Source organism: Equus asinus, chromosome 20 (genome assembly GCF_041296235.1).
Source record: "Equus asinus isolate D_3611 breed Donkey chromosome 20, EquAss-T2T_v2, whole genome shotgun sequence".
NCBI classification, from domain to species: domain Eukaryota; kingdom Metazoa; phylum Chordata; class Mammalia; order Perissodactyla; family Equidae; genus Equus; species Equus asinus.
Window position 1 is genome coordinate 17254290 of NC_091809.1, and position 27071 is coordinate 17281360.

A 27071-nucleotide genomic window follows, 5' to 3' on the forward strand; every position below is an offset into this window, starting at 1 on the left:
GAAGCTGAACATGTGCACTTAACCACTGCGCCACTGGGCTGGCCCCCATTGTAATAATTTTTAAGTGCACAGTTCAGTGGCATTAAGCACATTCACATTGTTGTGCAACCATCCCCATCATCCATCTCCGGAGCTTTTTTATCGTCCCAAACTGAGACTCTGTCCCCATGAAACACTGGCTCCCCACCCCTCCCCCAGCCCCTGGCACCACCATCTACTTCCTGTCTCTGTGGATGTGACTCCTCTGGGGACCTCCTGTGAGTGGGATCACACAGTGTTTGTCCTTCTGTGTCTGGCTCATGTCACTGAGCATCACGTCCTCAAGGTTCATCCACATTGTAGCAGGTGTCAGGATCTCCTTCCTTTTCAGGGCTGAATAATATTCCATTGTATGGCTATAATATATTTTGTTCATCTGAAGTTCTTAACAATTTTCGAACAAGGGGTCCCTCATTTGCATTCTGCACCGGCCCCCCAAAATTATGTAGCCCATCCTGCTGGCCAGTAAATCCAGCAGGAGAAATCCTCCTAGGCCATGTGACAGCGTGCTCTGTCTCCTCCTCTCTGAAACTCACTCCGGGGAACTCAGGGGCGGGCGTGGGGGGCAAACGACGAACCCCCCCATGCACTGCTCTGGGGAAGAACTCAAGACCCAACGACAAACCCTCTTATGGGTTGAATTGTGTCCCCTGAGAAAGAGGCGTTGGAGTCCTAGACCCCAGGACCTCAGAGTGTGGCCTGATTTGCAAATGGGGTCTTTACAGAGGTGATGGAGAGGAGGTCGTTAGGGTGGGCCCCAATCCAACAGGACCAGTGTCATAAAAAGGAGAAATGTGGACCCAGACAGACATGCACGGAGGGGAGACGGCCGCATGGCTGGATAGATGCACATACAAGCCAAGGAATGCCACCCCTTCCTCTGAGAGTCACACGGGGCGGGCACAGGGTCACTAGGGCTGTCAGCCTCAGAGCCCCCAGGGCCGTGTGAATCCATCTGCCTGCCTGCAGGATGCTGGGGGCGGCTAGGATGTCCTTGGCCTCCTCCTCCCTCTGTCCCCAGCCTCCACCATCCTCCCGACGTGCTGCCCACTGCTTCCAGGCTGATGCCTGGCTTTTTAAGGATCTAACCCGTGCCAGGCACGGAGAAATTTAAAGGGCCTGGAACGGCGGGAAGGAGAGAGAGGAGAGAAGGGGCGGGGGTCCACACACATCCTCTCTTTAAATTCAAAATGATTAAGATGGCATCTTCCTGAGGCAAAGGGTTTAAAAACAACCTGCTAAACCCTGAAATTTTCTTTTTTTTCTTCGGTCACAAAAGCAGATGAATGGAATGTTTTAAGATGAAAAAAAATTACCAAAACAAAAAACAAAAAACAAAAAAACCCAGGGGCCAGCCCCGGTGGCGTAGTGGTAAAGTTCACGTGCTCTGCTTTGGTGGCCCGGGGTTCACAGGTTCGGATCCGGGTGTGGACATGGCATCGCTTATCAAGCCATGCTGTGGTGGCGTCCCACATATAAAGTAGAGGACGATTGGGACAGATGTTAGCTCAGGGCCAATCTTCCTCACCAAAAAAATAAATAAAAATCAGAAAGCCTATTTAAGGTCTATATCTTTCTTTTTCTGTGGGTCTGGGCCCTGGCTGCCTCCACAATCAATCAATCGTCTTCCTCCTATTTCATCTTCGCTATCCACGCAGTATTTTGATATCTCCATCTTGGATGTATCATTTTCTAAGATCCCCTTTATCTATTCACTTTTTATTTTCTCCTTGAAACGCCACACTGCGGTCCATTGCTCATCAGCCGCAGCCTCCTCTGTCAGAGGACGTACACCACCGCCAGATGCCCCACGAAAACCCTTTTAGTGGCCTTGTCCCTGCACAGGTCCTGGCCCAGCGCATGGGACCAATAAGACATGGTGGCCCAGGAGGTGGAATTTAAGCTGAGGAGACCATAAAGGGGGCAAAGCCACTCCCAGCACGGGGAACAGCACGGGCGAGGGCCCAGCATCCCAGACACACGGGCACCAGTCCCCCTTGCCTGCTGGCCTGACCTTGGCGTTCGAGGCCTCCACCGCCTTCCCCAGGCCAGCCTGCTGGGGAGACTAATGAACCTTCGAGAGACAGACACACCCCTGTCCCTTCCCCAGAGAGGCCTGTGTGCTCACCTACACCTGCTTTCAGAGCATCTGCCCTGAGATTCTCGTTCCAGCCTGTGTGGCTCTCCCAGGGGAGTCTGTGGCCCCAAGGCAGTGCTCCGGATCCCTGAGGGGTCCCCGTGTGAACTTTCTGGTTGTCACATGTTCTGTATGTCAGGTCTGACCATCCTGATCATGCTGTCCGCCTGGGATGCGGCCATTTTATTTATACGGATGAAGGAGAAAGCTTCCACTCACTGTGGGTGAGAGCTGGCTTAGCAAGCCCCCTATGCTGGATCCAGAGTCCTCCCCGAGGGGCCCTGGTGCTCCAGACCCTGCACAGACTGATTCTGGGGCCTCGCTCCCCCTGGCCGTCTGCACCCCGCAGTGGCTGGCCATTTGGCATGGGTCGGGGGTGCGTGGTTTGCACTGTGGTGCCACAAGCCCTCCCGTGCGGCTTGACTGACAGAGAGAGGGGTCTTTGCGCCTGAGACACCACACTGGCTCCCCTCCCAATGCCTCAGCGCTGTGCCCACCCCCACCTTTTGCCCTGGGTCCCTCCAACTGGAAAGGACCCTTCAGCAGCCCGTCCCGAGCCCTGGTCCCTCCATGCCCAAGCAGCGGCTCTGCTCTCTGAGCCTCGGTTTCCTCTGCGACCCCAGCCCTCGCGCCCCAGGACCCAGATGCTGCCACCTTCAGACTCTCCGGGCCCCTCACCAGCTCCTTCAACTGGGGAAAATCCATCAGACAGAATGCAGCCCTTGGAGTGAAGGGGGAAGGCAGAGTGTGAAATTCCAGAGTCTTCGAGAAGCCCAAAGGCAACCTGAACACTCCCGACCAGGGGTGGGTGGCAGGCAGGGCTGGCGCGGTGGGCGTGCGACCATGCAGTCACACGGGGCCCTGAGCTGGGTCTAATGCTCTGCTGTCGCCGTCTTCAAGTTCTCAATACTTTTTAGGACACGAGGCCTACAAATTCCGTCCCAGTTCTGGTGGCAGGTTACGGGGAGCCCTCAGGCTCTTGGGGGACACTGTCCCAGGAGGTCCCAGAGGGAGGGAGCTGGCTGTCTGCTCCCTCTGCGGGGGCTCGAGAGGGATTCCCTTGCTCCCTTGCTCTGGGTGGCTGAACCATCCCCAGAGAACCTGGGGCTGGGTCCTGGCCCCCTGGACTGTGCCCACGGGCACCTGAGTGCCTCCCCACCCCTGTGTGCTTCTGCAGGCAGAGCTCCCCACCTCGAGGAAGCATCGTGCCTCCTCTGTACCTCCAAATTCCCATCCCCGACGGAACCCCAAAATGGACAGTTCAGAAGCACAAAACTAAGCGGCAGCCCAAACCTAGGACGCTCTATACCAAAATGGTAAAGAAAAAAAAAATCACCAGCACTGAATGGCACCCGTTTTCCAACTGGCTAAGCTTCTGTTGTATCATCTGTAAAATGGGTACATGGACAAGGACAATAACAGTGACACCTTCCTTACAGGGCTAGCAGAACGCGAAGTGCTCTGTAAAGCAAACAGCACGGCTAATAAGGGATGGGAGCTGGCATTTCCCACCAGTACTTTCTAGCGACTTCGGGAGCCCCTGGTTAGCTGACTCCCGCTCAGAGGCTGCTGGCCCGAGGCCCTCCCCTGCGGCCCCACATGCCCCAGCCCTCAGCACACCCACGCGGGGGTCTTTGGTCTCTTCTCTTGGACCCCCAGCTGGGTGCTGGGGGAAAGCAAGCTGTTAACTCGGGATCAAGGCTCCCCGCCAGCTTCGGTTTTGCTGGTGGGTTTCCGAGGGCTTCACAGAGCTGGTGGGACAGAAAGCCCGGGGCTGCCAGAGGCTCGCAGCCGCACGCCACCACCGTCTGTCCTGCTCCGAGGGGGCTCCAGGCCAGGGGCAGAGGGTAAGGGGTCAGTCAGCGTGCTCCCCAGTCCCCAGGAAAAAACACGCTCATGTCACAGCTCGGTTCTTCTTAACTAAATGCAACCTGTGGCTCTCCAGGACAACACTGCTGTCCATGATTTTTCTCTTTCTCTTCCAGAAATCTTTTTAAGTTGAGCTAAGAAATTATTGAGGTCAAGCAAAGGTAAGGCGTTGTTAAGCACACCCCTGCTTATAGCACCCTCTTAAACCTCTTGCTTTTCAAAGTAGGTCCCTGGACTCTTGGGCTCACCCAGACCTGCCGGAGACCACCCTGCTTTTTCACAAGGCCCCAGGGAGGGGGATGCACACTCCGATCTGCTCCGAGAAGCCCTGCTCTCCGATGCACGGGAAGGGCTGACACCCAGGACCCCTCTCCTCCGGCACAGGTGCAGACGGTGCCTGGGACTGCCCGGGCTCCAGGAGCCCTTGCTGGAGGCCCTGCGTGGGACCCCAGGTCTGAGCACCCGAGGGACACCCCTGGAGCCACCTGCGGCTGGCGTGTGGCCCTTCTTCGTCTTCTCTACGAGGGACACGGGCTGGATACGCTGAGGCCTCTGGGGAAGTTGTGGGCTCTTGAGCCACATCTGGGACAGAGGGAGATGAACACAGAACTACAAGACCCCCACACACAAGGAGGAAAACCCGGTGACTTCAGAAGAGGCTACGGAAGCACCCGGTGGAGGGAACCATCCACAGGTCCCAGCTGAGCCCGCCAGGGGCAGGGAGCGTCGGGGGCTGCTCTCTCTGTGGACCCCAATCTCGCTCCTTGGATGCTTCTGGAATGCCAAGTGGCCTATCTGATCTGCTCTCCTTGACACGAGGATCCTACGGGGTGGGTGTCAGGGACCCCATTTCACAGAGGGGGACTCTGAGGCTTGGAGAGTCAGTGGCTTGGCCGCATCTCACACTGGGTAGTGATAGAGCCGGGATTCAGACCTAAGACTCTGACACTCAGACCTGTGCGCTCCAACCTGCCTCCAGGTGACTGAGAACTCGCTTTCCCATCCCCAAAGGAGATTAGTGTCAGAAGACCCTCGGAACGGCCACAGGGCTCAGGTGTGGGGAGCAGATGGACAGGCAACAAGCAGGGACAACACACAAGGCCCACAAACCTTTGAACTTGGAGAAGCAGGGGGGCTCTGGGTCTCCAAGGGGAGGGGCTGGCTCATGAGTGCATCCAGGGAACGGGCAACATCTGGGCAGGGGCAGAGGGCCGCGGGGAAGCGTGTCCCGGTGTCTTCCCCCCTATACTCTGGGCTGGGCTGTCCGGGGCTCCCTCTCTCCCCGCGTGGGTCAAGACCGTGGCCTGGAACGCAGGGGACAGCTTGGTGGAGGGCGGCCCATGCTCACCTGGGGAGAAGGGAGCCGCGCTTTCCTCAGCGTGGGCTGCGCGTAAGGCACACACCATCACCCCCACACCACCACAGCTCAATGATCCCACTTCATTTATTACCAAAATAGCACACAGTTCCAATCACAGTGAACATACAGTGTTTAACACAAACCTGATACCTGTGGAAAGAAGTCAGGATTCGGACAATCGAGTCGTTTGGAATCGTAAGCGACACCCCAAACCGTCAGCACTCCATACTCCAAAAATACGCTTTTGAGAGGTTTGGAAACTGAATTAAAATGTCTACACAGCTATGAACAATTGTTTAATAAAACTTTTTCATGTTTCCATTACATGTAAATATATCAATTTGGCATCTCTATAAAAACTCTGAAAATGGTGCAAAAGTTTCATTCTCTTTGAGAAAGCCATTGACAAAAAATATTCACACTTCACTAAAATTTTGAAAAATGGTCTTCTTTCAAAGCTTCTTTATTAATCTGAAATCTTCTGGATTATCAAAATCTAGGTTTGCTTTTTCCTCCTAAAACACTAAAGAACATTTATTCACAAGGATAAAAAGGCAAATGGGGGGATGGAAAACTGAGAAGGGCTTTTTTTTTTCCTGAAAATCATTAAAAAAAAAAAAAGCTAGTTACATAAACATCCTCCAAAGAACACAATGAGATTCATTTTATTGGTGACTTTTGGACAGCAGTGTCATACTTTATTGAAAACAAACCCATGTAAAAACAAAGTTAAAATGAAAAATGGTACCTGAAAAATAAATTATTTCATATAAAACAAATCAATAACTTAAAACACACTAATATACAAAACGTCTACCATCTATCGTACAACACGGGAACCGGTTGGTGAAGCGGCCCCCCAGAGCAAGTCACTGTAAACGGAACATCACGCGGTAAAGAGATGGCCCCCCCGACGGACAGGCCTTCCCTTCTGGTGGAAGGAAATGTCACTGCTCAAACCATCGGTCCCCCTCACTTAGGTCTTTGCGGTGACTTACAAGTAATTTATTTTTAAAAAAATGACCAAGCAGAAAACTGAACTATGTCATGAAAAGGCTGTGGGAAAATAGAGGATACAGTCATCAGAAGTCAGAGGCGAATGAGAAAGGCTGGAAATGTGGCCCTCGCCTGAGGTCTGGGATTCAAGTTCCGCCGCCACTGTAAGGAAGTGTCTGTTATCCCTGCCACGCGCCAGAAAGCACTGTGACTTCAGCTGGGACCCGGACCTGGGAAGCTGATGAACAGCGGGGCTGCCTCAGGTCCCAAAAGGTGCCTTAAGTCCTGGGAAGATGGAAGAATTTCGGGGGGAGGGTGGGGCTGGGGGATGGGGAACAGAGGCCCTCGGCAGCTCATTCTTAGCGTCTCCTATGTAACCAGGAGGGCTGCAGAAAGCACAGAGAAATAAACTCAGGCTGAATCCCATGTGAAATGGAACAGCGGGGTGATGCCAACTCTGATTTTCAAGGTCGACAGCGGACTGGGGTAAGTCACGTCTTTGCGACAACTTAGACACAAACGGCCCTCGTTTGGAGGCAAAACCAGGATAAGTTATTGCCAATAACAGTCTTCGGATTCGCCTACTTGTCTGGTCCAGCAGGGACCGCCCTGCAGACCCCGGATGCTGGCCGTCCAGCACCAACACCAAGTGCAGACTCTCAAAGGTTAAGGCAGCTGCCCTTGGCCAGGGAACGACTCACCTTCGGGGAAGAAAGAAGGCAGAACGCACCCAGCGCCATCTGCCCACGGGCTGAGAGAGCCCAGCTTTCAGCTATTCTGGCGAGACGGTGGCCGTGTGACTAGAGGCACAGCCAGCGCAGAGAACCTCAGCGTGGCATGTTGCCCAGAAAAGCTAAGGAAGGCAGAGCCAAGGGGAGGAGAAGGGCTAAGTCAACTGGAACCAGGTTCACAGATGCGGAGCGGCTCAGCGAGCAGCTCCCAGGGGAAGCGACACAGGTCAAAAGAGAACTCGATCAAAGCCTCTTTGGCATTTATGTACCAAATCAAACCTCTGACAAATCAACATTATCTACTCTTCATTCATTTTCATCAAAACCCCCAACTAAAAGGACAGCACTCATTTTGCGAAATACAGATACGACTGATAGATGCAAAAGACTTTTAAGAAGTTTCTTTTGGATTGTGACTAGAAAAAAATGGGGTCTTCCTTTTGCAAACAAGCCTAGAGAAGATGTCAGGAGCTTTCTGGACACAGGGCCAGCATCTGGTACCCCGATGGGAGTGACATTGCCTAGCGGGAGTAACAGGTCAAAAGCGGAATCCTTCCACACAGTTCGGCTAATTAAAACTCCCAGAGAAACGCGTCGGGGTTTTTAGCTAGAAGGCTGCTCAAAGAGTGGAGACCACGTAAAAAGAGAATTTTACGGAACTGAGAAACTTCAGGCAACGTCCACAGGTTCATATACACTTCATGTCTCCTTCTCGCCTGCGCCAGCAGCAGAATAATCAATATGGTTCAGACAAAAGGCAGGGGAGGGAGGCAGCCCCAGCGCTGGCGGCAGGCCCACCGCACTTCACAGCTTACGTTTCCGACAGATTTCTCGTTAAGAAACCGAACACTAGCGGGGGCTGGCAGGGCTGTGGGTCAACGAGGAGACTTAAAGGTCGCCTTCAGGATTGGGAACCTCATCTTCATGGAGACGTTGGCCCGAGGCGAGCGCAACCCGAAAGCGTGTTCTCTCAGGAAAACACCTTGGTCCCGGGGTAACAGCGCTCTGGGGCGGACAGAGTGGGGACCCCCTTGGTGTCGGATCCAGGCAAACAGGCCTTGGCTCTGGGTTCCAGGAGGAGGCACGTAAGCTGGCTTTGACTTAGGATCTGGAAACTTCTGCGGGAGGGCAGAGGTCCTCCGGGGCACTTGGCCAACTGAGGAGACCAGGCCTCCAGGTACGAACCTGGCCTTTAGTGGGAAAAGAGCACGGCAGCCTCTTAAATTTGGGGGGCTCATGCAAGCAGCTGGCAGCCCCTCCACGAAGCACGAGAGACACGGGGTGGGGACGGGCAGCCTCGAACCGTCCAAGGGCTTCTCAGAACACTGACCTGCTCTGGAGAAGGCTGCGCCCAGGGCCCACTTTTTTTTCCATTTAAATAAATAAATAAATAGATATAGATAAACAGATAGATAGATAAATAATACCGCAATTCCATGACATCGATAACCAAGAAAGAGCCTATGGTTACACGTTTTTAGTCTCACGTCGAGGTTAAAAACTGCTGGTACTAGGCTGTCCGGGTCTGGACCCTCTCTGTACATTAGGACACCTGGCCTGACCTACTCCCCAGGCCCTCTCTCTTCGCCTCTTCCTACCGGCTCCCTGTTTGACAAAACGCCATCTGTGACCACACGTTCTCAAGCCACAGACTCGTAAATGCTTTGTCTCCAGGCAGGGCTTTGTTTCTTAAGATCTCATGAACCCTCCCTGAATGCTGGGCTGTCTGGACCTTCCCTAGCCAAAAAGAAAGAAAAGGTAAAATAAAAAACAAAACAAAATTCGAGCAAAACAAAATCAAATTTAATGGTCTTAAATGCAAGAGTAAAAACAAACAAAAAACACAAAAAAGCAAAAGAAAATTAACAGAACAGAACAACCCCAAATGTCAAGGCAGTTATGAAGAGAACTTGCAGGGTTAATCTTTAAAACTACAAATCAAAGGCTTTTTAGTTAATAGATACTGGCAAGAAGTAAGTACTTTTCTGCTGAGTGTTCATACGAAAGCGGAGATTCCAAACAGAGTCTGGCTAAAGTAGAAAAAGGTCTAGCGCTCACGAGAAGGGATGCGAGAGATACAATGCTCAAATGTTTCCGGGTTCTTAAAAAATAGAGCGATCTGAACGCATTCGAGCCGTGTTCGATGCTCTGGGAAACTGGAGAGAGGATCGTGAACCACAGTTATCCGACGTGTGTGGCACAGCATGCAGTGTGTGGACAGGGATTCGGGTGGCACAGTGGCAACCCGTCTTCAGGCGTGCCTGCGGCTTAGATCTGACTCTGGAATATACTGGAGTTTCCCTGAAACTCTTTGGTCCATTCCCATTGGCGCCTGGGCTCACAAAATACGTTCGTGTCCTTCTCTGGAGGGCCCGGCCCAGCCCGGCGTGTGGGCCCCCTCCCCGGTGGTGGCCCACGTCGGTCGGGCCCGCTGCCGCTGCCAGGACCACTGGGCAGAGCCCGGGGGGCTGAGTGGGCAGGAGGTGGCAATGGAACCTGCTTGGGAGAGCCATTTCCTGTCAACCAAAGCAGAAATCGCTTAAAATGGTGAAGCGGTGGAACGCACACCCAGCATCTGTCTAACGGCTTTAGTCTCAAAACTCAAACTAGAACTAAAAGATCATTTCGTTTGGTTTTTTGTGTCCAGTTTGTGGCGAGAGCGAATGAAACGGGTGTTAGACAGTCTCAGAAGTTAAAGCATGCTTCAGTTTCACCACCATCCCGAGGGACTGGCTAGTCAACAGTCTACTTAGATTTCTGTTTAATATATATTTTAAAGGAAATAACTTAAGAAACTTAAAATTGGTCTAACATGGTGGGATTTCAAACATTTGAACATGTCGGTTGCATCCCAGAGTATAAAAACCTTTTCACTTCTCATTTAGACTAAGACAAACACTTGTGAGAATTGGCGCAAAATGAGTTGTACACTAACAAAAAAGGTTCAACTTCTTCACTCTTAATTAGCTACTCCGTACAAAAAAAAGCATGAGCGAGTTATTTGTGGGACTTGTTGGTTTTGAAGGAAACCTGTAAGATTTTGTCCCCCAGGCGGTAGCCGTTCAGACTTGCTATGGCCATCGCGGCTTCTTCATAGTTTGTCATGGTCACAAAGCCAAAGCCTTTGCACTTGTTGGTGTTGAAGTCGCGAATCACTTTCACGTTAGTGACGGCGCCAAAGGGGCCGAACATCTGCCAAAGGATCCCCTCATCGGCATCCTGGCCGAGGTTGTAGATGAAGATGCACCAGCCCGAGGAAGCGTTGCCTGGGACATTGACCCCAGAAAGCCCGCTCATGTGATCTACACCCATAGGGGAGAACCTAGCAAACAGAGAGCACAGCATTCAGGTCAAGGTCAGTGCCGGCCAGCACGCCACCGCGGGGGACGGCTCGGGCCCTGGCCTCTACACAGCCCGGTGTGAGGTGCTCGGGCCTGGCACCCCCACCAGTCACAAACCAAGAGGACTTCAATATGGTGGCGGGGGGAGGGGTGGGCTCCCTGCAGGGTCGAGAGCCTTCTCTTGGAGCAGCGGCCTGTTAGTGGCCTCCGACCAGCCACTCCCTCCACCCCTGCCACCACAGAGGTGGGGAGGGCCCTGTTTAGCCATTCCGTGCCCCCCAAATTTTAAATGATGGAAGCTTCTCCGCATCCTCCCAGCTGCTGTGACATCCTCAGATCTTCCTGGAGGAAACTGCTCATACCCTATGTCTGTGTATGTGCGTATGTGTGGGGGGGACTAGATTTTTTCTTTTCTTTCCTCCAATTTTGCACGTTCCCCTCGTGACGACCCTCCCTCTTTGAGGGTTCAGCAGTGTCTGGTTGCCATACACCCCTGGGGAGGGCCACTGCAGGGTGCAAGGGAATTCCCTCTCACAGTTCCGGGCAACCTTCTGTTGCTGGCTCAGAACATCCCAGAAGGGCCAGGGGCAGAACTGAGGGCTGGGAACTACAAGTTCACCCAGCTTTACTAAACATGTGGGACCCTTTCCAAAGCGACACTTTCAGTGACATCACAAATAAGCCTTCTACAACTGTGCGGCCGTTGCAATAAGGAGTAAGGGAGGTGACAAAATTGTTTCTGAAGCCACGTGACCCTCTAGATATTTCACAAATTAAAAAGTAACAGTCTTCAGGTCAATTTAAGAATATCTGAGCACGACACAGCATCTGTGAAGCCACACAATGCAATCAGAGAAATACCACCTGCTCCAAAATAAAATCGGGCTTCGAGCTGTGGGGCTGATTGGGGTAAGTGGGTGCCTTCTAGCACCATTCAACAGATTCACTCTCAGGGGCCGGCCCAGTGGCACAGCGGTTAAGTGCGCATGTTCCGCTTCGGCAGCCCAGGGTTCACCAGTTTGGATCCCGGGTGTTGACATGGCACCGCTTGGCAAGCCATGCTGTGGCAGGCATCCCACATATAAAGTAGAGAAAGATGGGCACGGATGTTAGCTCAGGGCCAGTCTTCCTCAGCGAAAAGAGGAGGATTGGCAGTAGTTAGCTCAGCGCTAATCTTCCTCAAAAAAAAAAAATAGATTCACTCTCTCCACAGATGTGAGAGAAGAGTGATCAGCCTCAGGTTGCAGCCCACGGATCCAAGGGCTATTTTTCATGCAGTTATGGAAGAATCAAGACACATTATTGGCCATGGTTTTGAATCTTCGAGAATACTTTTAAACAGCCCCAGCCGGGATGTCTGAGTTGGTTAAACGACTCAGGTGGCTTGTCAGTGGTACTGAGTCTGTCTGGACGACTGTGAGACCACAGCACCACCAAAATGCGGGTGGGAAAGGGAACCCGAGCACCTGTGTGACATTAAGCCAAGCTGGTTCTCAATGAGAATGGAAAGAGGCTCCAACTTGGAGAAAGACCTCCTTCCCTCCATGTTTCGTAGGATATCGAATGCAGACCCGAGCTATTACAGTGAAGTCTTTATAGAGCGACTATGCTGAAAAGAACCTGCGGGGACACGGTACTGTCTTCATTGACATGACTCATCCTCATTAACCACTGTTGGCTGGCCTTTCCCCTCTAACTGGAGCTGACTTCCTTCATCGTGACTGTCGTGAAACCCACCCTTCCTTTTCTCTGATGGTACAAAAGGAGAACTGACTCTTCCTTTATTTGGGCCTTTTTCCGACGTGATAAGAACTGACTGCAAACTCCTCTCCTGGGTGTCTCTTCTTCTCCTCTCTCTGCCTCTGGTGGTGGCTTTGCCCTCCCTCCCCTTCTTCCTCCCACCTCTCCTCACTGTGTCCCTCTGGCCATCTCGATCCCTTTCCTGCCTGACCAGCACTTGCTCCTGCTCGTCTCCCTTTGTTCCCCACTCCATGTTACTGTGTCTTCTCCTCCTCCAAGCTTCCCTGGTTTTCCAGAGTTCCTGGGGAACTCACTGAACGCTGCCGTCCACACATCCCGCCTGGTCGGTGGTGATGCTCACGGCGTCACCTGATTTTCAAAAGCGGATTTAGCTCGCTTCTGTGCAAAGCCCTTCCCCCGCCTGTGTCTTTAAATTAGAAACGCCAGGGAAGGAAGGCCAGCTTTGGAAGCTGGGCTGGGCTGAGAACTCTGGATCGCTGGCCTGGGAAAATAACAGCTCGCAAATCGGCATCTGTGGAAATGGGCAGGGTTTTACCCACCCCCACTGCTTAAAACAAAGATGGGACACCTGAAAAGGTGCGGAGAAAAATCCTTAACACACCCGAGATAAGCCCTCAGGCCACTTCTTGAAGTTTTGACAGAAACAAAACAAAACGGCCCCGAAATTGGGGTCTCCGCTCTTCGAGAGGTGGTTCACCCGGGATCCTGGAGTCCAGGTTACTGACTGTCAGTGTCTCTGTTCTACTAGATCCTGGCAACCAGAATCACTTTCAATAGGGAAAGACTCAGGACTCTGGGAAGACTGTTCACCTCTAGGACAGGGCTTCTAAACAGAAGGTGTGTAATATTCAGATCCCAACACGACTCCACAAGCCAGGTGACGGGAAAGGTCTGCCTTGGGCCCGCCTGTTCAAACACTCTGGCAGGACAGCTCTCGCTGTCACATAGAACCATCTTTCAAACTCACGGCTCCACTGTGGTGTCACTAGAAACTGGACACCGGAGCGCTAGGCACGCCCTCCCTGGGGCCTGGTTGGAGCTGGCACCCACTTTTTGATGGCAATTAAAAACTACATGCCCGTGGAAACAAACAGCTGTCACACAGACACCTTCTGGATGCAGGTGGAAATGATTCTGAACATGGCTTTCTGACGCGATCGGCCTGGCATGCCCAGCGGTCCCCATTGCACATGGTCACCCAGCCAGCCGGGCTGGGACCGCCCTAAGGAGCAGAGCCGGTCTGCTGGGAACGGCTGGACAGGGGAGCGTGCCGCCGCCTGACCCACCTGAATCTCTGCGCCTGGTGATGGACGGGGCCTCCGAACCGTCTGGCCGGCGAGTGGTAGAGCTGGGAGAGCAGCGCCACGTTTTTGTTCTGGTTGGGGTTGGCGGCAAACTTCACTGTAATGGGCTCAGAGGAACCTGGGGGTTTATGACCATTGAAACTGGTAATTGCCTCTTCCGCTTCCGACCGTTTGTCAAACCGGATAAACGCAACCCCTCTGGACAAACCTTTTTAACAAACCAACAAAAATGGAGTTAGGGGGAAAAAATGCAAGGAGTTTTCAAACTGAAAAGCAAAAGTCAAGTCAGTCAGTCTACTGTGGTTCAGACTGGATGCTTGCTTAATGAGATAAACAAAAATGAAACCTAAATATGGACGCTAATGAATTTAAAAAAACCCAAACAATGACTAATAAAAGATTAAGGTTTCAGACTTTCTTTTGAGTTGAGGCACCAACTCCACAGTCTCGGTGCCAAAAGGTATCTTGGCGACAGACATCCCAAACAGACACCCAAACCTGTTTCTTGAAAAAAGCCACGTTAGAGGAGATTACATCCTTCACCACTATTTCGATGCCAGGTGCCCACCACAGCATGGGCACACAGACGTGCTGAGAAGCAGGCGGATGACGAGGGCCGGGTGAGGGATCTGCCAGGGCTCTGGTGTCCCCCGAGACTCCCTCGGGCCATGGAGTCCTGCTATCAAGTCTCTCCGGACACCTGCTGCCGAACTCTCACTCATCTCTTGCATGAGGTCCTGAGACCCCCTGCGGGCCCCAAATTGCCACTCACTCTTGCCCCAGAAAACTGCCCCAGCACACACAGCAGTGCTGACACCTGCCCACAGACCCTGGGCGGGTTGGGAGCCCTGCCGTAGGCCCACTCCATACCTGGTCCTGTTCCTGCGTGGGAAGGGCCAGGCCCCCCCGGCTCGGCCTCCGGCTGCCTTGGGAGGGCGCCTTCTCTTGGCAGTTAGACTGAGCCACCTGAAGGCCATCCCTGGGTCCCTGCTGTAACCCAATCCCTCGACAGAGCGAGAACGTGACCCTGGACCTGGCTGCCTGAGAGCAGGGCCCAAGGGCAGAAGGCAGCATTGGGTCAGCCTGGTAGGAGTGAGATCCGAGCAAACTGGATGCGAGAGGGCTCAGCCACTCTCCACCCCATCCATCCACATTCTGGGCCTGGCGGAGCGATGAGGACACCTCGAGGAATGGGGTGGGGCTAGGGTGAGGGAATGCAGAGCCATGGTGAGGCCTGGCTCCTCCTCCTGGGGAAAAGAAACTGGGGTCAAGCGTGAAGGGCAAAGTATAGTGGGGAGGTGACAGCTGAGGGCCAGAGGAGGGCGACGTCACTGGGCTGGAGTCACAGGAGTGCCCTGGCAGGGGAGGCAACAGGGACAGCCCTATCCTGGACACTCAAGTTCTCGACTGCCAGTCACAGGCCATCCTAAGTCACACTCTCTTCTCTGGACAAAGGCTTTGAGCACGCGGTGAATGACAGTTATCAAAGCATGACAGCCCTGGGCTAAGGCCACCGGCTAAGTGAGCACAGGGACGTCCCCCAGTCAGCTATGTCCCAGCACTGTTTCCCACAGGGTCTCACCAACTGTCCCCATGATGGGCACAGGGCATGGGTCTCCCCAGTTGGCCCACAGGCCATGGAGGGACATGCAGAGATGCAGGCACCCCAGGTGGGGCACTGAGATGACAAGCATCAGTGCAAGGCACGGTCACCCCCTCTGGGCCTAGAATTCCACCTCAGGCCTGACGTGGATGCGACACTGTGGGCCCTGTTTGAGGCGACAGCAGTCAGGGACCCTGAGGCCAAGGATTCTTTCTTTACAATGATCACCGACCGTGGACGCCCCAGGCTGAGCCCTAAGGCCCACACCCCAACTCTCCAACTGGGAAACTCCTTCTGGGGGGTCCCCCCAGCCCAGCAGCTCCTAGTGGCCTCAAGGCTGCCCCCGCACTGGCTCCACGACTGTTTACATATAAACGTCAAATTCACACAGCCAGAGACACTGGCTGACTCAGTGAGCTCAGACCTAGCAATTCCCACCTGTGCCAGGAAAGTTCCAGAGCCTGAGCTCATGCTAAAATTTCAGTTCAGAAGGAACACCTGAAAACACGTACTTGGCACACACTGTTTTTATTGACTCTTCAACGCGTGAACAGCAGCTTAGACGGGAAAACTGAAGAGAAACCTAACTCGAGGCTAATGGGACTGAAAGCATAGTCGGTGGGCTCCCCGAGAGCTGCCCCGGGGCGGCGGCTCCATTCGATGCAGCAGGACCTTGCGACCAAGCAGAGAGAAAGTGTGCGTGCAAGCGGGGCTCCCGTTTGCTTGTGTAAAACGACTTTCAAAGGAAAACTGCCCAAGCGAAATGAAGAAAACCCCAGAAAGAGAAAGAGAACGTTATTGAACATCAGGGAATGTAAATTCACTAAACGATCTGATGAATGTCTACTTTTTCAAGATGGTTCTGTTTTTCTTCTAGTGTTTTTTAGAATTAAGAGCAGAGACTAATAAATGGCACGATCTCCCGATGAGTAAAGTATAAAGTTTACAATTAAAATGAAGGAGGAAAGAAATTAAAAAAAAAAATTAAGTTCCATCAGCTTGGGAGGTTAGGAGCTTCCTCGTTTCTTTAACCCTCAAAGGCACGTCATCTGGGGGCAAACTCGACACGGAAGTCTGTCTGCCACGCTCTCCTCTGTCCCAGCCCCTCGTGGGCTCCATGGGGTGCCAGCACCGAGCAGCCTGGCCCAGCAGAGGAGCCCTGGGCTGGTGGCCTCCTCTAGAGCAGAGGGAGGGCCTGGAAGCTCACAGTCCCGGGGGCTCAGCCTTCTGCCTTCCGATCCTACTCCCCAGGCCGGGGGAGAGCTGTGAAGAGGGAGCCCCTGGGACCCCCTCATCTCTGCCTTCCCTCTGCCTCCCTCCCGCCCACCTGCAAGGATTCCACAACAGACAGAGGTGTGGGGTGGGGGTCCCAGGCCCTTCGTGCAAGTGGCAGAGGCTGGCAGGGAGGCCTGAGGGAGAGCGAGGGTCCTGTGCAGCAGGCTGAGTCTTGGGGGCAATCCTGAGGTGCCCCAACCCTCTAGGAGACAGTGGCCTTGCAGAGGGAAGTGAGGCCAAATCCCCAGCAGACAGACAAGGGGAGCTGTCTGCAGAAGTGGCCTCCCTCGGGATGGTGGGTACAAAAGCTGGGTGGCCGGGTGCGTTCCCGGGGTGGGTGGACTCTGACCCAAGAGAGCCAGGTGCTGCTCAGCAGCGCTGGGCTCTGGCTGAACAGAGACAAGCAGAGGCACAGCAGTCCTCGGGGAATCTAAAAAGGATGTGGAGGCAGAACGTGGCCCAGCACAGTCACCCTCTCTGGGTCCCCAGGCGGCCCAGTAGATGCTCTTATGCAGGTGGGGCTGGGAAGAAATACGTGCAGCCAACTGGACGGTTCTTGCTCAACTGGTACCTGAAGGTACGTAAGGGGGGCTTTAGGGACCACAGGAAACTATTCTGGTGCGGATGAGGGGGTTTACACCAAGGAAACGGCGTCCCCACCCCACAGCCCAGAGCGAAGGTGTGAATGGAGGAGGAGGCTTGGGTGGAGCCCACATCCCTCCAGTCTAGCCTGGTGTTGGAGCTGGGGTCTGGGCCAGGCCACGGGGGCTGGGGGGAGGCAGAGCTCCCACGAAATGCCAATGACCTGTGCCTTCGGACCAGGCTCCAGAAGCCGCGTCTCCTCCTCAGGCTCCTGGGGGACATGTTGTGTCCAGTCCTTTCAAGGCCAGGTCCTGGCCTAGTCCTGGAGCCGGACGGCAGGCAAGGCCAGCACATGTCCAGCTGGGCTGCCACAGCTGCGGCGGGAGAAGGAAGGGCAAGTGACAAGGCCACCCGCCTCAGAGCACAGGGCTGAGGGGACGGGGGAAACGTGTGCACCTGCAACCCCTGTCTGTCACAGGACAGGAAGGCCCTGCCTGTCTGCGCCAAGGGCAAAGGCCGCTCTGCTCCCAGGGGTGTGGCTGGTCTCTGGGAAAGGAGGTTGCCTCAGAGCTACGACTTCCTGTGACCCAACGACCCAGGGTCTCCTTTGATGCCACAGCCAAGGGACTGCTGAGCACGCTGTGTGCTGTGTGAACATAAAAATCCCCTGCAGACAATTCCGCTGGCTTCCCTGAGCTCTGCGAGCACAAATCCTCCTTTCTAGCTGTCAGCAGATTCCCACTCCAGCTGGGCCGGAACTGAGGAGTCGGAAGCAGGGATGGCCCAGACGGAGCGACGCTCAGGGCTTGGCAGGGGGCATCCCGGGCCCAGGCCCTGGGCCTACAGGGCAGGCGGGCAACCTGATCAGGGCTGGACTGCGCGTCTCCTGCCCCGCTGGGGCTGCTTCTGCAGGCATGCGTGGGTCCCCGGCTCAGCTGTGCCTGACTGCTTCATGCAAAGCCCAGAGCCCAAGCTGCTCATGTCCTGAACTGAGATGACCCAAAAGGGGCCAGCCAAGTGGCCGGGACTGTCAGCGAAAGGAGGTCACTGCTCTGAGCTCTGTGCGGGGGAGGATGGAAGAACACTCATCGGAAGCAGTCACCCCTGAAGCTGCGGGGCCTCTGGACCCTGAGTGAGGACAGTCTCATGCCGCACGCTGTCGTCTGCAGCAAGAACAGCGGCGAGCGGCTGAGCAGTGGCCTTGTCACCCCCTTCACAGGCCAGGCTGGATATGCGGGCACCTGAGGGAAGGTGCCAGAATCTCTTGTTCTCATCATAAAATGCTGGCCTAACACATGGGCTGCTTTCATGCTCTTTATCTTCCCAGACTCGTACAACAAAAGCCAGCGCCTTCTCATTTCGCTTCTGTCCTCAATGGTGGAATAACTAATGACACTGAAAATCTAACAGTGGTGTGTCTTCCCCAGGAAACCTGGCCCCCCAGCTAGAGGAGAACCTCACCGTGTGACCCAGGCCACCCGCCGTACCTGTGGTCTGATCCACAAGGACCCGGGAGTTGATGATGCGCCCGAACCGAGAGAACATGTCCTCCACGTCCTTCTGGGTCATGGTCCTCGGGAGTCCGCTGATGTACAAGTTGGCGTCTTTGATGACCTCTGAGCTTGGGCGAGCGTACGACACCTTAAAACAAAACCGCTTGCTGGAGTCTGGGCAAGTGCGTGGGCCGAGCATCGAGGGAGGGTGTCAAACTTTCGGGTGAGAAAAAGCTGCCCTATGGTAGGAAATCACGCACAGGACTATTTGTCCTCCTCGGGACATCTATCGCTCGCAGCAGCGCGTGTTGGCAGCTCACAGCGGCCGGGGAGAGAGCTGGGCACTCGGCAGCGTCTTCTCGCCCAGCCCTCCCAGCCCCTGGCGAGGGGCCGTGGGCCGAGTTCCCGACCTCAGGGAGCGCACGACACATCCTGTGCCTGCACGGCACAAGGTGGGCCTGGCAAATCTGCCGATGAGCAAGTGTCTTCCTGTCCAGGGATGTTAAGACACCGAGCACTCAAGATCATGAAGAGTTTAACGGCAGGAACGGACAACCAGCCTCTGAGCTGAACATGCGCCGCCACAGCCAGACTGTAAGACCTCCCTGGCAGGTGAGTGGAAGTTCGGGTTCCCAGCCCACTCTGCAGAATGGAACTCGGGAGGCCCAGCCGCAGCCTCGGGACCTGGAGTGCACAGGCACACAAGTGGCTCTGAGCTCAGATGAGCCGAGGAAGCCCTGCCACTGAGCAGGTCCCAGGAGAGACCCTTCTGGGTGCCCAAGTGAATCAGAGGGGCAGCTTCCTGGGGGGGGACGGGGTGGGAGGATCTGGCAGGTCCAAAGGCTCAGGTAGGACAGTCGCATTCCAAGTGGCTTCAGGTGGACACTGGCAGGCACGCGTCTCAGGAACAAGAGCTAACTTGCCAGGTCTGTGGGTAAGGGGTAGTGGGCACAGCAGCTGCAGGCTGCTGCAGGAAGCAGGTCGGGGGTGCGGCCGGGACAGCGGGAGGTGGCATATTCCAAACGAGGGCTGAGTGGGGAGTGAAGGGTGAGAAAACATAAGGTTTGCCTGCGGGAGGAGCTGTCCCAGATCACGGGAGCCTGAAGACTGACACCTGGGGACAGGAGGTGGGGCCCCGGGCCGACAAAAGGAGGGTAGGTGGCAGCAGGTTGACAAGAACAAGAAGGCAGAGGAAAGCTGCCCTGTGAGACCTGGAGGACTCACCGACTCGGCCCAGGAGCCAGCACAGCCCTTGCACTGTGAGTGACACTGCCGACGCTCTGCCCAAGACACCCCCTCCGGTCACTCCACAGCTCCGTCTCTTCCCTCAAGTCAACATGAAGTCTCCCACAGACACGTCACCTCCCCCCAAGCACCTCCGTGACACTTACCTCTGCCACACGTGGCTTCCATATTCCCACTTATTGTTTGCATGCGTGCACACGGCTCCATGAGGGCGCGGGATTTGTCTGCATTGTTCACTGTCCAGCACACAGTAGGTGCTCAATAAACATTTGCTACGTGAGTGTTGAATGAACTGGCTGGGATGGGGCATGAAGGGAGACCTGGGCAGGGAGGCCGGGGGAACGAGACGGCCGCCACTGCAGGAAGCCGGGAGCGGGCAGGAGGGCCGGGCTCGGCACGGGATGGAAACATCGCGGCCAGGAGAGGAGACAGGCCCCTGTGTAAGTGCACTGCATGGGGACCCTCCCTTCACGGAGGGGGCTGAGAAGGCCATGAGCCACCAGCATAAGGCCGTGGACCGGCACCACATTGCATGCATCTGACCCGCAATGCCTTGACTCCGAGCAGATGGGAGCCCCCTCCGATGCTCTGACAGCATCGTGCTGACGATGCCTTCGGCAGCGACGGGACCAAGGGGGCCACGCATCCAGGCCAGGGCTCGGCATACACTCCACCCGGGAGAGGCATGACCGAGGAGTGAGTGCAGCCTCTCACCTTAATGGTCTTTGACTGGAGCCGCAGGCCGTTCAGCGTGTTTACCGCTCTCTCGGCGTCCTTTGCAGTCACGTAGTTCACAAAGCCATAGCCCAAGCTGTGTCCTGTGCCGGGGAAGAGGCGGACATCGGTAAACCGACCGAGAGCGAGCGAGAGCGCCCGGGGGACGAACAGGAAGATGTCCCGCTGGGCTCACAAGGACGAGTCAGCAAAGACAACGAAGACAATGCACTGAAACGCTGGAGCCACGGCCGCCAGGAAGCAGGGCTAGAGACGGTGCTGACAAGCCATATGATGGTTTATTTGTCACATTCTCTGCAATCAACAAACGCTACTTTTCTAACTAAAAAAAAGTCATCTATAAACAAACACTGTGATACTTGACAGCACCCTGGGGACCCCATCACTGAAGCAATGACAATGAACGGTCCCACTGGTGGTGGGTGCCCTGTGGGGCTCCAAGGGGGCCTTGTAGGGGTACGAGGAGGATGGTCGCAGTGAGGAGGAAGACCGGCAGGTGGGGAGAGCCTCGTGACGACCAGCTGCCTGTGTGTAGGCATTGCTCTGCCACTTGCGTCCCCAGAGCGGGAAGGCTTGCTGGGCTCCGGCGCCACCCAGCGTCAGTTCCCCTTCCTTTCCTGAATCTGTGACCCAGCTGGGGAGCACAAGGAGAAGCCCGAGCCGAGAGAAGTCCCCGCCCTCACAGCCTAGCCAGGCTTCCAGGGCTCCCCAGGGCAGCAGCCTCCACTGTGACAGCATCATCAGCTACAGTCTGGGGGAGCCTTAGCAGATGCGAAAACCTGAGTTCTTCCCAAAGACATCCAGGGCGACAGGTAGGGTGTCCCCATCCCTGTGTGTGAAAAGTGCAGAAGCAGTGGGAGCGACCACCCACTGGACACATGGGAGGGACGCAGCCCAGCAGGGGAGGGGCTGTGGGGTCTCAGAGGGAAGCATCGGCGGGGGGTCGGAGGCGGAAGGAGCCTTACAGAGGCCTCGTCAAACACTTTCACTGCAGGAGGAGCAGGGGGAGGCTTGGAGAACAATCAACACCCACACCCACACCCACGTTGGTGGGCACTGCTCTGCGCACAGAGCGAGCGAGCGGTGAGCGAGACAAAGGCCCCCCGCACGGAGCTTTGCTCCACTCCTCTGGGTGGCGGAGGGCGACAACGAGCAGGTGAGAAACAAGAGCAGGTCTTGAGCCACACTGAACACTGGCTCAGCCCACCGTGCCAGCCACACCCAGGCCCTCCGGCTGAAGATGAGACCTGGAACCCGGGGGAAAGCCTAACCCAGTTTTGCCACTTAAAAAAAAATAAATCAATACACTTTATTTGTTGGATTTAAAGAAAAATGACAAAGATAACACAAAGCGTTCCCATAAACCCCACACCAGTCTCCCCATTAGTAACATCTTAGACTACGATGCTGCATTTGTTACAACTAACGAACCAGCACTGATAGATTATCAACTACAGTCCATACTTGATTCAAATGACCTTAGCTTCCCCCAATGTCCTTTTCTGTCCCAGGATGCCACCCAGGACCCCGCGTGACATTTAGCTGTCATGTCTCCTTAGGCTCCGCTGGGCTGGGTCAGTTTCTCAGACTTGCCTTGTTTTCGATGACCTTGACAGCAAGGAGGCGGCTTGGGTGGGAATTTCATAGAATCTCCCTCAATCTGGGCCCGCCAGATGTTTTGCTCGCGGTTAGACCTGGGAGACAGGTTTGGGGAGGACCCTCTTCTCATGACATCACATCAGGGGTGCATGCACGGGCCTTACCATGCTCAGGCTGACCTGACCGCGGGCTGACGCAGCAGGTCGCCAGGTTTCTGGGGTCATGTTTCCCCACCCCTTCCGTCCGGAGCCTTTGGAGGGAGTCCCTCTGCGCAGCCCATGCTTAAGGAGGCCTTGAGGAGTTGGCTCTCCCTCCTTCAGGCGCAGCAGCTAGAGATTATCTGCAATTCTGCACGGGCCATTTTCTTCTTTTAAAAAAAACCTGACCCTCCAAACCCAAATTTCTAACAAAGCTCCACGGGTCTCAGAGACTCCAGTCCTGAGCTGTAGACAGTGGGGACCCCCGGAGGAGCAGTGCCATGGGGCCCAGGGCTCATCCAGCAGGAGGGTCAGACTCGCAGCTCGGAAAATGACAGTGGGCTCCAGGTCGGGACCCTCAGGGTCCCTGCAGATGGGCCAAGCAGCAATATGAAGCTGAGAATGCAGACTGCCCGCGGCACGATTCCCGACCCAGCTCCAGACTCCCAGCCCCGTCCTCCTAGGCCCAGGCCCTACGACTCCTCCACCTCTCTGGCTGGCACCAGTGCACTTGGGTCTCCTTGTCTTTCTGCTCTGCCCACAAAGCCCAGCCCAACTGGGACCACCTGTCTCACTGGGGACCTAAGCGCCGCTGGGAAAAGCAGATGCCGACGAGGACCCAGGCCCAGGCCCTGTGCCATGTCTTCAGCCGCAGCCGGTTCCCCTCAGCTTATCAACACGGCCCTGCCCAGCCCCAGTTCCCAGTTCCTCACCACTCTGGTGCTTGGGGCCCCAGCTGGCCTCCTGGGGTGGTCACTGCTGACTGCCAGCACGCTCCTCACCAAGGCTGCCCACGCGCTCGAGGGCCACCCCACTGACAGTCTCAGGCTGCTGCCCCTGAGCTCTCAGCACTGGGCACTGCTGACTGGCTGAGATGTTGCCTCCTCCAGGATGTGACAAAATGCCAGGTTTTCTTTCTCTCCAGGTGTTCCTTCTCAACGGTCCCTCCTCAGGCTCCTCGTCCTCTGCCTATTCCATCGAGAAAGTCCCCAAGTTTCTGCCTTTGGCCCTTGTATCCGTGATACACTCTTCCAGGGTGACCTCCTTGATCACCAGTAGCTGCCAATGGCACCTAGGAAGTCACACACTCCAGATGGCCACTGTCTCTTTCCCAGCCCTGCTGCCCCTCCTGTCCTCCCCAAGGAGCCGACGCATATTAACTGAGCACGTACTGCATGCCAGGCCCTGGGCTTGGCTGGCTAAGGCTTTCATGGGGATCAGGAAGGACGACGGTTGTGCCTTAACGAAACATACATCCCACGGGGCAAGGCGGACACACCAGCAAGAAACAATGAACAAAGCTGGCGCACAGGCGCTATGAGGAGTCTCCGCTGTGGCGTGAGAGGGACTGACAGACGGGCTCTTGGTAGGCAGGGTCAGGAGCGCCCTCTGAGGAGGAGAGATGTGAAGTATGAGCTCGGGATGGCCAGGGTGAGCATTCCGGACAGAAGAGCACGTGCCAAGTCTCTGAGGGGGAGAGGCCTCTGGTGTGTTCCAGGAAATGAAGGGTGGTCAGCGCGGCTGAACGAGATGAGCCAGGGGACCACCCCGGAGGGGACTGCCGGGCAGAGAGCGAACACGGTGGGCCCGAGGCTGGTGCAGAGCCCTGGGGAAGCCTGTGAGCGGGACCAGGGCAGGGGACGGCATGCACCAGGGCACAACCGGCAGAAGAAAGACACACCAAGGGGACCTCTGGATGGGCCAACGTGGGAGGGAGCTCCAGAGGGGCCCAAGTTCCCTACAGCACCAGGCAGCAGCTGTGCACACCCCCATTCCTGGGGCTGGCTCTGTCCCTCAGAGTCTGTTGTCCCCTGAGGTGGGCACCCGATGGTGGCCAGAGGGAAGGCAGGTGAGGCACGAAGGGCAGCCCCAAGTTTTCACCCACCAGATGGGGCCGTGGACTAAAGTGCTAACACGTGGCTGAGCGCCCAACTCCATCCTCGCCATCACTAGACACCAATGGCTCTCCAACTCGGCTGCTAGCTAGCATCACAGGGCGGCCTCTGAAAACTATCATGGCCCGGCCACATCCCGGACCAATTAAAGTGCACTGAGGGTCGGGTGGCAGGAGTGGGGTGGCTTCCAAGGTCCAGCCCAGGTTGAGACCTGCTGCCGGAAGTACACGAGGAGAGGAGGGTCTGCCAGTCGGTGGTCAGAGCAGGTGCCTGGCAGAGGGCCCTCACCTCCCAAAGCACCCTCTAAGCCACGGTTTCTCCGCATTTCCCTTTCTCCAGGCTGGGGCAATGACTCAGGGCCCAGGATGTCAGGCAGGGGTGGGATTGTGCATCTCTAAGCTCCTTCCAGATGATTCTCCTGCCCCCTCCCCTGTAGGCGCGATGGAAGATCAGCCCTGAAAGAGGGAGGTCGGGGGTCTGGTGGGGGGGTAGAGCGTGGATCCCGCCCAGGCTGCTGGGGCTGAGGAAGGTCGGGCCTGCCTGGAGTGGGGGCTGGGGTGTAGGGGGCAGCCAGAGCCCCAGATGGGAGATGGGGTAGAGGGGGAGGGGTGCGAGATGAAGGAGGAAGGCAGCAGAAGTGAAAGGCATCAAGGATGAGCAAACCCGGGGCTGAGGCCTAGGGCTGTCCAGAGGCGGCACGACCCCCAGCTCTCACTTCCCCACCTTGGAGAGCGACCCCCACCCGCCCTTCTGGCCACAGGGCAGTGCTTCTCAGTCCCGGTTCTCTGACTTGCCTGGGCATCGCCCTCCCGCTGGGAAGGTAAAACCAGATGTTCCAACACCCCAGGCTGACTGATGCCGTGGGCCTGGGTGGGGCCTGGGTCTTGTGTTTCTGCTGCTCCCCAGCTGCTGCTGTTGGTCAGGGCCGGCACCCCGAGAGGCGCTGGCTGGAGAACACTGAGGCTGCCTGGGCGCCGAGCAGCCCTCACGCGGTGTCAGGCGACCCCTGGGCGAACGCGGGCCAGTGCTCCTCCATCTCCAAATATATTCTTCTCTCTTTAGGGTTAAGACCAAGAGATGACTCCAGGGCAGACCAGAGCAGCCAGCTGTAATGTTTTAATACCTTCAAGGGGAGGACGCAGGAGAATCATCTGGAAGGAGCTGAGAAATGCACACTTCCACCCCTGCCCGACAGCCTGGCTGCGCAGGGCCCTGGGGGCTGCGTCACTGCTCAGCGTGGCCTGTGGAAATGTGGAGGGACAGGAGCCTGCTTCTCTGACTGGGGTACAGGGCTGAGGGAGGTGAGTGCCCCACGGACAAGGTGCTCCTCTGCCATGTGGGAGGGGAGGCGCAGCGGGTGCTTCCTTCAAAGGTCTGTGGGGGCTCAAGAGAAGACTTCACCGGGGGAGAGATGGGCCTGGCGGACAAGTGAATGAATCAGGCGATGAATGAGAAACAGGAAGGAGTTTGGGCAAAGGAGAAGAAAGGGACTTTATAAAAGAAGTACAAAAAGCCAGTAAACCTGTGGAAACAGATGAACTTTACTAGAAATGCGAATCATCATCAGGATCAGGTGTCATTTTCCACCCAGGCTGGCCAAGATGAGAAATCTCGCCAGGCCTAGGGGAAGGCAGGGCCAGGTGGAAGGGCATGGAAAGGGTGGAAGGGCATGGAAACAGGAGACACCCTGGAGGGCAGCTGGAGATGCGGCTCAGGAGCTTTTAAAGGTACACGCTCTCCCATCTGCTGGTTCACTTATAGGGAGATTTTCCACAGAAGTAACAGCGAGCAAAGATTTGTGCCAGGATATTTATCTCACTAGGGCTTATGAATATGGGAAAGTGGTTACAACCTATTGAAGACTCAGAACCTCGACATGGGCCAGCCCTGGTGGCCTAGTGGTTAAGTTCAGTGTGCTCTGCTTCAGTGGCTTTGGCAGTGTTCCCAGGTGTGGACCTACACCACTCATCTGTCAGTGGCCATGCTGTGGTGGCAGCTTATATACAAAAAGAGGGAAGGTTGGTAGCGGATGTTAGCTCAGGGCGAATCTTCCTCAGGGAAAAAAAAAAAAACCTCCACACAACAGAATACTATGTCACCGTTATGATGATGAGAAAGCTGTGGTCAGTGATGGAGAAAAATGGTCACAGATACAGGAAGAAACATTTCCCGCACAGCTTGGGTGGGGCGAACCCATTTTTGTAAAAGCACATGATTGCTTACGACCATGAATATGCAAAGAAAAAAGCCTGGAAGGACACGAACCGTGGTGAAATTGTGGGAAATCTGAACTTTCCTTCCTGCTTATCTCATATGAAATTTCTTATTTTTAAGGAACAAAGGTGATTCACATTATGAACAAAAAAGTGGTCAGGCTGGCTAGGTGTGGAAGGGCATTCCTGCAGAGGGAACAGTATCTGCGAAATCACAGGAGTGGAGAGTAGGGCATGTCTGGGAAATGACAAGCAGCTCGGTCCAGCCCCTGGAGGGTGAGTGGGAGTGCAGTGGCTGAAGGGAGGGGACAGTCCCCAGGAGACCTGGGTACACAGACAGCGGTATGGGCTTTATCCTGACCAGAGATGCATGGCAATGTGACAGAGCTGAGCAAATGGGCTGGAGGCTGGGGACTGAGTGGCCAGCATGACAGTCCGGGAGGGTGGAGGCTGGCTCCTGGTCCCCCGTGGGCCATATGGCATCTGGAGAGGGACCAGACAGCAGGACAGAGAGCAGGGCAGAGCTGCACAGTAAGGCTGGCTAATGATTGTGGACGGAACAGGCAGCAACAAATGCACGTCCCCAATGCGGGGGCTGGGGCCGGGATGGCAGGAAACACTCTGAATCTTGAGGCCAGCATGTCACACATTTCTGGCATCCCAGCCACTACCCAGGCCCTCATTCCCCCTGTTGCC

The 27071-nt window shown here is 55.5% G+C and overlaps 2 protein-coding genes across 7 annotated transcripts in view; both read right to left on the bottom strand.

The window, feature by feature from the left end:
- CTXN1 (cortexin 1) overlaps nucleotides 1–27071 on the bottom strand; it is a 101292-nt gene that overhangs the window by 34818 nt on the left and 39403 nt on the right. The gene's annotated exons all lie outside the window — the stretch shown is intronic.
- The window catches only part of ELAVL1 (ELAV like RNA binding protein 1), a 34973-nt gene continuing 16815 nt past the window's right edge, over nucleotides 8914–27071 (bottom strand). For 4 of the 6 annotated variants that reach the window (XM_070491882.1, XM_044753241.2, XM_070491881.1 and 1 more), the window contains 4 exons: nucleotides 20451–20554; nucleotides 18486–18639; nucleotides 13521–13746; nucleotides 8914–10454 (listed from right to left, as the gene is read on the bottom strand). In XM_070491882.1, coding sequence (XP_070347983.1) covers nucleotides 10130–10454; nucleotides 13521–13746; nucleotides 18486–18639; nucleotides 20451–20554 — 809 coding nt within the window. In that variant the 3' untranslated portion in view covers nucleotides 8914–10129. Of the gene's footprint in view, nucleotides 10455–13520; nucleotides 13747–15650; nucleotides 17373–18485; nucleotides 18640–20450; nucleotides 20555–27071 lie in introns of those variants that run through there. The other 2 variants (XM_044753243.2, XM_044753245.2) reach the window with 2 other exon arrangements.